Source organism: Stenella coeruleoalba (assembly GCF_951394435.1).
Source record: "Stenella coeruleoalba genome assembly, chromosome: 4".
In the NCBI taxonomy this organism is placed as follows: domain Eukaryota; kingdom Metazoa; phylum Chordata; class Mammalia; order Artiodactyla; family Delphinidae; genus Stenella; species Stenella coeruleoalba.
Window position 1 is genome coordinate 109,963,119 of NC_137149.1, and position 14,188 is coordinate 109,977,306.

General features: G+C 36.3%; 1 protein-coding gene across 2 annotated transcripts in view; it reads left to right on the forward strand.

Annotated features, from left to right (window-relative positions):
- COPS4 (COP9 signalosome subunit 4) overlaps nt 1–14,188 on the forward strand; it is a 36,960-nt gene that overhangs the window by 19,555 nt on the left and 3,217 nt on the right. Inside the window, exons 7-9 of one of the 2 annotated variants that reach the window (XM_079920653.1) lie at nt 4,824–4,994; nt 9,718–9,833; nt 12,021–12,105. In XM_079920653.1, the coding sequence (XP_079776779.1) occupies nt 4,824–4,994; nt 9,718–9,833; nt 12,021–12,105 (372 nt within the window). The remainder of the gene's footprint in view (nt 1–4,823; nt 4,995–9,717; nt 9,834–12,020; nt 12,106–14,188) is intronic. The other variant, XM_079920654.1, reaches the window with a different exon arrangement.

A 14,188-nucleotide genomic window follows, 5' to 3' on the forward strand; every position in this document is an offset into this window, starting at 1 on the left:
TAATTAATTTTATTTGTTTTTTGGTTGCACCGCACGGCTTGTAGGATCTTAGTTGTCCGACCAGGGATCCAGCCCAGGCCCTGGGCAGTGGGAGCACACAGCCCTAACCACTGGACTGCCAGGGAATTCCCGACATTTTTATAAAATAGCTGTTTTTTCTAAAACAAAAAAAGTCAGAGAATTGGAATTGTTTTACTTTTGACTCTACAAGTCTTTTCATTGTCTAGCTTAATAGACAGAAATTGAATTCTTAAATGTACTTCTGTGCTTAGCCTGTTTTGATGTTTTGGTGGGAGTATATGAAGAAAACCCAGCCTCACACAGATATGTAGTTGGAAAAAGGAGGCATGTTTAGTGATTTTTTCAGATAATCGTGGGTATTCATCTTTGATACTATAACTTGACAAGTAGTGTAGTTCTTATGGGTTAATTGAAATGTGGCATCTGAAACCATATCAGTGAACATTTTGCACTCTATAATGTCAAAATCTTGGTCTGTCTTCAACATTGATGGATCTTTTACCCATGTAAGATTTTGTACCATCATGTATTTGTTGTTTGGAAAATGTTGGTTTGCTGATTTATGCAGAGCTTCCAAATATTGATGTACTTTATTATCCAATATCCAATGTATTACCACTGATCTCATCAGAAAAACCTTTAAGTATTGGAAGGTTGTCAGCTTCATAGTGGCAGATAGAAGTTTTCAGAAATTTTAATTTTTTTCTTTAAAACTCAAATTTTATCAAGGGCAGCAAATGCTGTTGATTGGTGGTAACAGGCTCACTTTGTTCATTTTTAAGAAAATGTCTGCCAAATACCTAAGTCTGGAAACCATAATTTGTCAGTTGTTATTTTAAGTGAATGTGTTTCATGAAAGAGAGACTAGTTCAGCTTGCACTGTTTCCTTGGGACAACCATTATACTTTGGTTTATAGCAAAAGTTCTGTAAGTACATTTCGCATTTCGTCACACAAAATATTAAAAAGGTATGTTCTCAAGTGTCAAGATTTAATGAAAATAATTTTCTACTGCTGCTAGGACATTCTTAAGTGAAACTATCTCTTTTGACTGTTGAGTGTGTGGCATAATATAGTTTGTTGCCAGTGCCACTGCCTTGATTTGTGCTATGGTGCCAGTAGTCTTTGCCACCATTGCTTTTGCACCAGCAGTGCAAATGTCAACTCAATGAAGAAGGCACAGGATGTCTTTGTTATTCTAAATTTAGTGTCAACCACTGATCCCTTGAAAAGGTCATGGGGACCGCCTTTGAGAATCGCTGCTTCAGGGTTTCATTTTTTACCTTCATGCTTCCTCCTAGTCATGATCTCTAACCCTTGCCCCCCAAGAGTAATCACTAGTATAGATTAGTTTCACCTACTTAAATTTACCTATAAATCCTAATCCAGTTGGAATTATTTTAGTGTAAGAAATGAGATAGGAAATTAACGTTTGTTTGTTTGTTTTTCTAAATGGCTAGTTATTTGACCTGGCATTCTTTATTGAATAATCCGTCTTTTTTTTCCCTGTTGATTTGAAGCACACTGTAGTAGATTTCTGGACATAGTATTCTGTTCCGTTAATTAGCCTGTCTATTTATGAATATACTTGTACTATGCTCTTCAAATTATTATAGCTTTATAGTGTTTTATTATCTTGCAGATCTACTTCCCCTTCATTACTCTTTTTCTAAACTTTCCTGGCTTTTTGTCATATTTGCTTTCTCTCTCACTCTCATGCGCACACACACATATTTTTTGATGTATCATTTTAAAGTAAGTTGTAGGCCATCATGACACTGCCTCTTTATACATTATGTATCTCTGTAGAACAGGAACATTTTTCTACATAACTGCAATACCATCATCATCCCTAAAAAAATTAACAGTGATTCCACTGTAGAATTTAGCAGCTGGTCCATGTTATCACTGCCCCAGTTAGCTCAAGAATATCTTTTATACCTGCCTTTTTCCCCTTGAACAAGGAGCAACTTCATGTGTGGTGATTATGGTGATTATGGCTCTTTAGTCTTTAGACTCTTTTAGTCTAGAGTAGTTTCCTTATTTTTCCTGCCAACTTTATTGTGATATAGTTGACATACAACACTGTATAGTTGCCTCACTTAAAAAAAGAAAAAATACTGACTTTGAAGTTGTTAGGTAAAATGTCCTTCATCCTAGATTTTTTGATACATATATATTGTTTTTTTATTCCTTAATCCCCTATATTTCCTGTAAAATGGAAGTTAGCCAGAGGTGAGATTAGATTCAGGTTATTTTTTTTCTAGCAAGAATACCTTATAATGATGCTGTGTACTTGCTGTTGAATCACGTCAGAGAGCACACACTGTCAGGTTGGTCCCACTGTTAGTGATGCTGAGTTTGTTCATTTGATTAAGGTAGAAATTCCATTGTAAAGGTACATTGTCCTCTGTGTATTTTGTAAATAATTCATGGGGTGCTGCTTTGACACTACAAAAATCCTGTTCCCCAAATTCCTTTCACATATTCCTTTCCATAATTTAATATCTATTAATAATCTTTGCCTGGATCACTCATTATATGTGTAATATAAAATAAAAATGAAAAATGTTGATTTACTAATTCTTTTCTTCTGTATTTATTAGATAGTATTCTTCAGGAGCTTTCCTTTTTTCTCCTTTTTTTTTTTTCCCAAATATCACTGTGGATTTTTTCTTAGCTTATTTTTCTGCATGTATAATATACACACAGAAAACTGTACATATCAGAAGTGTACAATTTGATGAATTGTCACAAATGAATACCATCACGTAATCAACATCCAGAACAAGAAACAAAATATTACCAGCACCCTGAAATATTCTGTCCTGCTTTCTCCTAACCACTGGCCCCAACCCCTATCCCCCAAGAGCAATTGTTATTTTGCCCGCTTCTTGTATTTATATAAATGAAATCATATAGTATATATACTCTTGTCTTGCCTCTTTTGCTCAGCTTTATGAAATTTATCCACATTGTTACATTCAGTTTCTTCATTTTCATTGTTATGTGGTATTCCATTATGTGAATATACCACAATTTGTTTATCCTATTGCCTTCTTATTAGCTATTAGTAGTAGTACTGCTGTGAACATTCTTGTATATTTGACTCTGTTTTTTATTTATTCAGTGTGTCACAATAAATTATAGTTGTTATTCTTTTTGATGCTCAACTTGTCCCAAATATGACCAAATTATGTCTTTTTGACACAGCCCCATTAGTCTTTGAGTACTTGCCTGAAATGTATCAATAGCATAAAAAGATGCTTCAGGCTCCTTTTGTATTTTCCCTGTTTCAGACATGAAATCAGCTATTTTTTGAGGATCTCTAGTTCCTTTTAATGAGGATAGTGAGATCAGGTTACTAGATATGCTCATTGATGCTGGGTATCGTTGTCATTAGGCTCTTTCAGTATATAGAGCTAAAAATAAATTTAAAAAGAAAAAGTTTGTTCATATTATTTCCATTAGTTCAGTTTTTAATGTCATCAGTTGTCATGTATTTTTTCACCATTTAAAGGTCCTTGAAGGTATAAATTGAAACTATGAAAATCAAGTTTCCCATCTGAGAAATGTTTGTTCATCTTTTATAAATTTTTTATTATTAGGGGAAGAATGCATGTTCATTGTAGAAGTACAGATAAGCAAGAAGAAGAAAATAACAACTATAACTGGAACCACATGTAACATTTTGGCATATAGTTGGCTCTCCATATCCAGGGGTTCCTCATCTGCAGATTCAACCAACTGTGGATTGAAAATATTTTGGGAAAAAAAATTCTAGGAAGTTCCAAAAGGAAAACTTGAATTTGCCATGTGCCAGCAATGCTTTACATAGCATTTACATAGATAGATCATCTCTAGGTATTATACATAATCTAGAGATGATCTAAAGTATAGGGGAGGATGTATGAAGGTAATGCAAAAACAATATCACTTTACATAAGTGACTTTTGCACCTGCAGATTTTGGTATTTATTGGGGGGGTGGTCTTGGAACCAATCCCCATTGGATACTGAGGGAATGATTGTATATCATAGTCTTCACAAATGAATATACAGTTAATCCTCATTATTCACAGATTCCACATTTGTGACTTTGCCTGCTTCCTAAAATTTATCACCCCCAAATCAGTACTCAAAGTATGATGCTTTCACAGTCATTTGCAGACATGTGCAGAGCAGCAAAAAATTTGAGTCTCCCTGTTTATGTTTCTAGCTGGGATCGAACAAGGCAATGCTCTACCTTGTTTCAGCTCTCATACTATAAACAAGTGTCCTTTTTGTGGTCTATTTAATACCACATTCTCCACATTTTCATGCATTTTGTTGGTGGTTTTGCTGTCTAAAATGGCCCCTAGCATAGTGCTGAAGTACTATCTTGTGTACTTATGTGTGGGAAGTCTGTGATGTGCCTTTTGGAGAAACGATGTGTGTTAAGTTAGGTAAGCTTAATTCAGGCATGAGTTATAGTGTAAGCCATGAATTCAATGTTACTGAATCAACAATACGTATTGAATGTGGTGCCTTTAAACAGAAATACACAAAACAAGGTTACATATTGACCAGCTGAAAAAAATGTTGTGACCAGAGGCTCATGGAACCTAACCCCATATATCCCCTAGGAGCAGGAGTTGAGTATTCACTAATACAGTGTTGGCAGCAAATTTATAGAACATAACTACCAGAAATAACGAGAATCAGCCTGCATATTTTAGTAGGCAAAAATGGGGTCATAAAAAAGATTGCTTTTCATTGAAAAAACAGATTGTGAGAATATGTGATGCTCATTTGTTCCCCTTAGGACAGCAGCGTTCTCGGATGCTTGCTACTCTTTTTAAGGATGAAAGGTGCCAGCAACTTGCTGCTTATGGAATCCTCGAGAAAATGTACCTAGATAGGATCATCAGAGGAAATCAACTTCAAGAATTTGCTGCCATGCTGATGCCTCACCAGAAAGCAACTACAGCTGATGGTAATGATTACTTCTTATAAGTATGTGGTAGTAAATATTGAGGTCACACTAGTAGAACATATGTTAAATTTGAAGCATCTTGATATCTTTCTGTAATATTTTTGTGTAACACTTGATAAAAGAAGTATTGACTGAAGATGAATATTATACACAGATATGAGTTTGAAGTATAAGAGTAGCTCTATTGGAAAGCATTTCATGGAATAAAGCATTTTTTGGAAACTCTTAAGAGCAGAAGAATTATAGGCTAGGCTTATAGCGCCTGGTTTTTTACAGACTCAAACCATTTGATAAGTACCTTAATTAATCTTAAACATCAATTTGTAACAGAGCATAATTATCCAGTCCTATTTTAGAGCAAAATTTGGCACAATAGCTTGCCCAAGGTTACTGAGGGGAAAGTGTTTCCAATAAGAATAGAACTTGGTGTCATGTTTCCTAGGTATTTGCTTAAGTCAGACTGCCTTTGCTGGGAAAGAATTTTGTAATAGATGCTTGTTCATAACATCAATTATTTTATGTATGTTTATCTACAGAGGTTTTAAAGTAGCTTATAACAGTAACACACATGATAATAAAAATATAGATGTAGGCCACCAGAAACATGGAAAAGGTCAAGACAAACGTGCAGAGCTGTCAGACTCATTGCCTTGGATTCACTGTCATCCCATATTGAAGAGAATCTAGCTGTAAAGAATTATTTATGTAAGATTTGGCTGAAAGGTATATACCTCACCAGTCTTAGTGCCCTGAGTTACAGATTATTGAAGCAATTATATTGACCTATAGAATTTCTTTTATTTAATTGTACTTTAAGAAACAAATCAATTGATTATTATCTTTCTGTCTAAAGGAGATATTTATTCTATAGGATATTCTTTATGCAGATCCTCAGAAAAATTCCTTTTCAGTCTTAGGATTAGTTGTGATTCTCCGGAGCAATTGATTTTTATCTTATTTAAACACTGTGAGTTGATAAACTGGTTGGTTTTCTTAATTTTTTAAAAAAAATGTATTTATTTATTTTTATTTTCTGCTGCATTGTGTCTTCGTTGCTGCGCTTGGGCTTTCTCTAGTTGCAGTGAGTGGGGCCTACTCTTTGTTGCAGTTTGTGAGCTTCTCATTGCGGTGGCTTCTCTTGTTGCGGAGCATGGGCTCTAGGCACACGGGCTTCAGTAGTTGTGGCATGTGGGCTCAGTAGTTGTGGCCTGTGGGCTCTAGAGTGCAGGCTCAGTAGTTGTGGCTCACAGGCTCTAGAGCACAGGCTCAGTAGTTGTGGCGCACGGGCTTAGTTGCTCCATGGCATGTGGGATCTTCCCAGACCAGGGCTCCAACCGTGTCCCCTGCATTGGCAGGCGGATTCTTAACCACTGTGCCGCCAGGGAAGTCCCAGCTTTCTTAATTTGATGGGCTGCTAGAAAGTTTAAAAAATTAAACTTGTAGCCCACCTGTAATGTGTGTGTTTTGATTGTTGTTATTCTTTTTCTTTTTAACTTTAAAATTTTCTTGTCTTCTGTGTATTCTGAGCAGCTTTAAATAAATTCTTTTGCAAGAAGATATCTGACAAACAAAAGCTAGATAAATAAGAAAGAGTTTCTAGAATTGATGTAGTTGAGCTTCACATTTGACTTTGAGCATTCTGGCCATGAAAAAAAAAAGATAACATCAGATAATTCTTTTCTCAAATGAGGGCTGTTCACTAGGATCTCAGAGAATGCAAATGATTTTCAAATTTCTCATAGGAGACTATGTATCAATATATAGGACAGGCATTTTGTCTTCTTCCTCTTCCATTTTAGACTTTATTGCCTTCCTTATTTATCTTTCTTGGACATCTTTGTTTATTGTCATTACAACCCTAAGGCTAGCAACCTTGAGACATAGTTTTGTTATTACAATTCAGTGGTTTCAGTATATTCTCAGAGTTTTACAATGTAACTACTAGTCTACTTTCTGCTCTAGAGATTTGCCTGTTCTGGACATTTCATATAAATGGAATCATACAATATATGATCTTTTGCGACTGGCTTCTTTCACTTAACGTGATGTTTTCAAGGTTCATCCATGTTGTAGTGTGCATCAGTACTTCATTCACTTTTATTGCCAAATAACATTCTGTTAACCACATTTTATTTCTTCATCAGTTAGTGGACATTTAGGTTATTTTCACTATTTGGCTATTAATAATACTGCTGTGAACATTTATGTAAAAGTTTTTATGTGGACATAAGCTTTTAATTCTCTTGGATGTATATCTAGGAGTGGAAGTACTGGGTCATATGGTAACTCTATATTTAGTCTTTCGAGGAGCTGCCAGACTGTTTTCCAAAGTGGCTGCACCATTTTACATTCCTGCCAGCTGTGTGTGAGGGTTCCGTTTTCTCCATATTTTCTCCCACACTTGTTATATTATCTGTCTTTTTGATTTAGTCATCCTAGTGGGTATGAAATGTGGTATCTTATTGTGGTTTTGATTTGTATTTCCCTGGGGGCTAATGGTGTTAAGCACCTTTTCATATGCTTATTGACCACTTTTAAATTGGGTTATTTATGCTTTTATTATTGAATTGTAAGAATTCTTTATACATTCTAGATCTTATTATCAGATAAATGATTGGCAAATATTTTCTCCCATTCTGTGTGTTGTTTCTTCACTTTGTTGATGGTATCTTTTGAAACACAAAAGTTATTAATTTTGATGAAGTCCAATTTATGTTTTTTCTTTTGTGGCTTGTGCTTACAGTGTTGTATCTAAGAAACCATTGCCTAATCCAAGGTTATGAAAAGTTGTTCTATTTTCTTCTGTAAATTTTTTTTTTTTTTTTTTTTTTTTTTTTTGGTACGCGGGACTCTCACTGTTGTGGCTTCTTCCGTTGCGGAGCACAGGCTCCGGACGCGCAGGCTCAGCGGCCATGACTCACGGGCCCAGCCGCTCCGCGGCATGTGGGATCTTCCCGGACCGGGGCACAAACCCGCGTCCCCTGCATCAGCAGGGGGACTCTCAACCACTGCGCCACCAGGGAAGCCCCTCTTCTGTAAATTTTATAATTGTAGCTCTTACATTTAGGTCTTTGATTCATTTTGAGTTAATTTTTGTATATGGTGTAAAGTAGGGGTCCAACTTTATTATTTTGCATGTGAATATTCAGTTGTCCCAGCACCATTTGTTGGAAAGACTCTTATTTCCCCACTGAATTGCCTTGGCATCTTTGTTGACAATCAGTTGACTGTAAATGTGAGTTTATTTCTGGACTCTAAATTCTGTTCCATTATTCTGTATGCCTGTCCTCATGCCAGTACCACACTGTCTTGGTTGCTGTATCTTTGTAGTAAGTTTTTTTTTTTTTAATTTTTAAGTTTTGGCTGCGTTGGGTCTCCGTTGCTGCACGCGGGCTTTCTCTTGTTGCAGCGAGCAGGGGCTACTCTTCATTGTGGCGCGCAGGCTTCTCATTGCGGTGGCTTCTCTTGTTGCAGAGCATGGGCTCTAGGTGCACAGGCTTCAGTAGTTGCAGCACGCGGGCTTCAGTAATTGTGGCATGTGGGCTCAGTAGTTGTGGCTTGCAGGCTCTAGAGCGCAGGCTCAGTAGTTGTGGCACACGGGCTTAGTTGCTCTGCGGCAGGTGGGATCTTCCTGGCCCAGGGATCGAACCCACGTCCTCTGCTTTGGCAGGCAGATTCTTAACCACTGTGCCACCAGAGAAGTCCCTTGTAGTAAGTTTTGAAATCAGAAAATTTGAGTCTTCCCACTTTGTTCTTTTTCAAAATTGTTTTGGCTTCTGTGGGTCCTTTGAATTTCCATATAGATTTTAAGATCAGCTTGTCAGTTTCTGCAAAGAAGCCAGTTGGGATTGCACTGAATTTGTAGATCAATTTGGAGAGTACTGCCATCTTAGCAATATTAAGTCTTCCATATTTTCCTGTTTATTTAGGTCTTTATATTGGAAAGTTGCTAAAAAAGTAGATCTTAAAAGTTGTCACAAGAAAAAAAATTGTAACTGTGTGAGGTGATGATGTTAATTAAACTTATAGTGGTAATCAATTCACAATATATACATATATCAACTCACTATGTTGTACACCTTAAATAAATACAATGTTATATGTCAATTATATTTCAATAAAACTGGAAAGGAAAAAAAAAGAAGTGAGTGAGCCACACCTTCAGGATGGGGCCTGAGGTCCATAACTTTGTCATGCCCTGTATTATCTTACTTAAGGGAGGATCCTATGCCTGATATCTCATGAAGGGATCCTGCCTTCCAAACATTTCTCACGTTTGCCTCAGAGTAAAGTGCTTGTGAAGTGCCCAGGGGAATAGAGATATTTCCATTGAGCAGTATTTTTTGACTTATCAGGCTTACAAACAGCATGATCGTTTGCATGATTGTTTTGCTGCTGCTTGCTAATAAAAGTATGTGCTTATAGCAAGAAAAGAAAAGTTAGTGAAGTTGGTAGCTAGTCCGAGGAAGCAAAACCCCAAACCCAGAGGATTAAATCTGTTCAGCTAGTTAATAAATACTTGCCAATCATTTTCTAAATGTTATTTGTATTTAACTGCATGTTATTCAAAATGTATTAAGGGATTTTGGTTACTTTTAAATTTTTGATAAGAATAAAGGCAATGATTATGAGTTAGTACCTGCCTAGAAAATTTTTAACAAGATGCATCTTTTAAGAGTGTAAAACTAGTTTCAAAGTTATAACATTCTTATTTATATTTAAGGTTCTAGCATCTTGGACAGAGCTGTTATTGAACACAATTTATTGTCTGCAAGCAAATTATATAATAATATTACCTTTGAGGAACTTGGAGCCCTTTTAGAGATTCCTGCAGCTAAGGTATTTTCTTATTTCCAATACATAAAAGGAAGTTAAGAGACTAAATTATTGACATAAAGAGAAAATAAAATATATACAGTTGGACCTCCATATCTGCGGATACAAAATTTGTGGATATTTTGGAGGAATATTTTGGAGGGCCAACTGTATTCATTGTACTACTACATTTTATATAAGGGTCTTGAGCATCCATGGATTTTGGTATTCATGGGGGCTACTGGAACCAATCCCCCATGGATACCAAGAGACGACTGTAATTGATAAATATTGGCAGTTGCAACAAAAATATACATTAAAAGCCTAAGGTAAATGGAAATAAATTATTTGAATGTCAAAATAGTACTGTAATGGAATTTTCTTTGATTTGGTTTTTTTTTTAAGTTGTATTTTATGGTAAAGTGACCTAGAATGGAAATCTTAAAGGGGTTCCAGGTTATGATACCCATTTTATAAGAATATCTTTGTTTAGTATCTGTTTAAATCCACTTCATAGTGGTTTCTGATTTTTAACTAACATTTGATCTATGCCTTAATTCTTTTTTCTGCCCTAGATTGACTCAAAGTTTAAAAAGTTCATCTCTTTGAGAGAATGACTATGGTAATACTCTGGGCTATTCTATTGTAACTTCTGTGCTTGATTTAACTTAAGAAGTTGACTGAGTTATTAGGGAGTTAATTTTATTCTTAGTCATGGTAACGTTTGGTTGGCTATGTATAAATTCCCAAAAAGTACCGGTCGTATGTAGAGGGTATTTCACGTAACATCTATAAAACATTCTCTTAATTTTAAGTAACAGTAAAAGCAAGCAATCAACCTTACTTTTACCTAACTTGTACAACTTTTTTTTTTAACATCTTTATTGGAGTATAATTGCTTTATATTGTTGTGTTAGATTCTGCTGTATAACAAAGTGAATCAGCTATATGTATACATATATCCCCATATCTCCTCCCTCTTGCGTCTCCCTCCCACCCTCCCTATCCCACCCCTCTAGGTGGTCACAAAGCACCGAGCTGAACTCCCTGTGCTATGCGGCTGCTTCCCGCTAGCTATCTATTTTACATTTGGTAGTGTATATATGTACATGCCACTCTTTCACTTTGTCCCAGCTTACCCTTCCCCCTCCCTGTGTCCTCAAGTCCATTCTCTACGTCTGCGTCATTATTCCTGTCCTGCCCCTAGGTTCTTCAGAACAATTTTTTTTTAGATTCCATATATATGTGTTAGCATACGGTATTTGTTTTTCTCTTTCTGACTTACTTCACTCTGTATGACAGACTCCAAGTCCATCCACCTCACTACAAAACTTGTAGAGCTTAGAGTCATGTAGTTATGGTCACATCCCCTTTTATCTGTTACTGAAATTTAAATTTAGTATTTTCTAATACAATTCCTTTACGTGTACACATTCAACACACAGTAAAGGACGTGGAACAATTTCGGAACCAAGGCTTCAGTTACCATTAAAAGGTGCTTTCTTCTTAGGCTTTGACGTATTGATCCCTTGCTGAGACTAAGGGAAGTGAATATATTTTTAACAATAAATGCTAGTCACAGTCTGTTCAAGAGTGATTTAGGGTTGATTGTGAAGATGGTCAGAGTTACTAAAATGACTGTCACAACCCAGTTTACTAAACAGACAGTAAACATGAAGTATTTCTTTAGGAATTAGGTAGAGGACCTTTTGCTCCCCTTTAATGGTCTTTTAAATCCTTTCGTTTCCCTTTTAAATTTGAACATTATTCCTCCTTTCAATATTTTCTTCAAAAATATTACTGTCTTAGAGAGTTTTGGGGGTGATAAATACTGTGAAAATTGAAATGAAATAAAATAAGAAAAGCTAGGGATTTTTTTGAGATGTGGATCCCAGTGAGAGGAAAAATTGTTAGTTTGATTTTGAGCAGAGAGAAAAGTTGGTTAGAAGGCTAGATTCTTGCTTAAAATCTTACAACAAGAAAAACAGATCCCAATTAACTTAAAATAATGGATTGTACCCAGAAAGAATTGGGGGGATATAACAGGCAGATTTACAGGATTTATTCTTGTAATGATTGGCAGATGAACACATACGTAAAGTTTAGTGACGGGTAGCTAAACCAAGAGCTTTCAGTTCTCTTGGTGAGAATATGTGAATAACTAGAAATGATAATTAAAGTGTCTAAGAATTTATTGTTTTTTTTAAACAGGCAGAAAAGATAGCATCGCAAATGATAACAGAAGGACGTATGAATGGATTTATTGATCAGATTGATGGAATAGTTCATTTTGAAAGTAAGAAGTTTTGCTTGTTTATATCATAATGAAATGGCAGTGAAGTGTTGTATATTTGTGATTAAAACATGTTGAGCAATTTCCTTTGACCCAGAATCTTACTACTGGAATGAGCTTATTTCCCAAAGAAATAATTTAAAATAATTTTTATGAACTTATATTCATGAATCTAATTAATGCAGCATTTTCTATGCCGTGGAAAAATTTGAAATTGGAATTGTTATGTTAGTTCACTCATTTACTCACCAAACATTTATTGACCACATACCGTGTATTGGGCATGTAGAAATGACAGTTGCATTTCCTGTTCAGCAGCTCACTAAACTGATGAAGACAGACAGGTAAGTAGATCTCTTGTCTTTCTCATTGTCTAATACCTCCTCAGCCCTTCTTCCCACCTCATTTATGCCCTGGACCTTACCCAGAACCATTCCACTTGTACAGTTTTAATTTGAAGTATCCCACTCTGACCATGACCTTTTCCCAGCCTTTCTAGTGGTCTTTCTCAGGTACTTCTACCTCACCTCTTCCTTGACTGCACTGGAGCCTCTGGTCTATTTGCTTTCACTTTCTTTCAGTCAGCTCAGCCCTTTTTTAACCTTTACTGTTCTTCCTATCCAGCTTAGATTTCATGATTCATCGTGAATCATGAAATCAGGATTTCAATCATTTTCATGATTCAGTTACTTCTTTTACAGATGCCCCAGAACACTTGCCTGCGAACTTTTTGTTCCTGCTGTCCAGCAAAACTTCACCTTGAATGAACCCATTCTCCATCTTTTCCATGCCTGTACTTAAGTAACTAACTAACGTTGCTGGAGAAGAGTCAGAGCACCAGACAGATTGATACCACTGCAAAATTCAAGGTCCTGAATTCTCGACGCTGCCTGGGATTCTTGATACTTTTCTCTAGTCCACTTTTTCCCTACTCTGCAATGACTATTTCAAATTTCATTTTCCTAAACCTCTGACTTTTCTCCTCCTTCACTCTCTGTTCAATATAGATCTAATTCTGTCTTTTTCTTCTTCCGTGTTTTATGGGAGATGGTTTCTATCTCTCTCTCCAGTTCTTCCTCTTGTACTTTGGATCCCTTCTCTGAACTCTGCCACTCCCTGCTCCAAAAGAAATCTTTTTTAGGAACCTGAGCTTAGCAATTATTTTGTCTATTTTCATCCTTTTCTTCTCTGTTGGCTTCTTTTTATCAATATTTAAACATGGTCAGGTCTCTTCCATTTTAACAAAAATCCTTTTATCTTTCAGGCTTCATCCTGACTTTTCCACATATTGAATAGGGTTGATCACTCACTCCTTTTTGAGTGCCCCCGCCCCTTCTTGACTTCTGTCATCTCCTTCACCCTGTTCTCCTGTTTTTCCTCCTATTTCTCCAGGTATTCTTCCCAGTTGTCTTTGTAGATTCTATAGTGCTTTAAATTTAAATATTGGGGTTGCTTGGGACATACTCCTCGGCCTTTTTCTCCTCTACTGTTACCCTAGGTAATCTCACCTATTCCCATTGATTCAGTTACCATCTCTATGCAGACAGCGCTTAGATTTCTAGTGTAAATCTCCCTTCTGAGTCCCAGGTTCAGCAGCTCTAATTGATTAATAGGTGTTTCCCACCTGATTGCTTCGTGGGCTTCTCAGAATGAATATACCCAGAACTGAATTCACTATCTCCTCCACTGCCTGCCTCCCAAAACAGCCAGCCAGCCAGAAACTACACTGTTCGCTTTCTCCAGCATTCCTTATCCTTGACCCCTTCTCTTCTTCACTGCCCAGAATCCTTCGAATTTTACCTTGTAGTGTACTGGAATCCATGTACTTTTCTTCATTTCTTACTGTCACCAGCCTGTTCTGAACCCCTGAAACCCCTTCTGGGCTTAAGAAATAGCCTTTTAGCTTTTTTTCTCACATCTACAATAGCTCCTTTCTAGTCCAGTTGCCCTAGTAGAGCCAGAGGGATTGTGATCTTTTAAAAATGTGAACAAACAGAAAAAAGAAATAAAAACCAAATTATTAAATGTGACTCTCTTCCTTGACATGCTGATGAATGGCTTCCCCATTGCTTGTAGAGTAAGATTC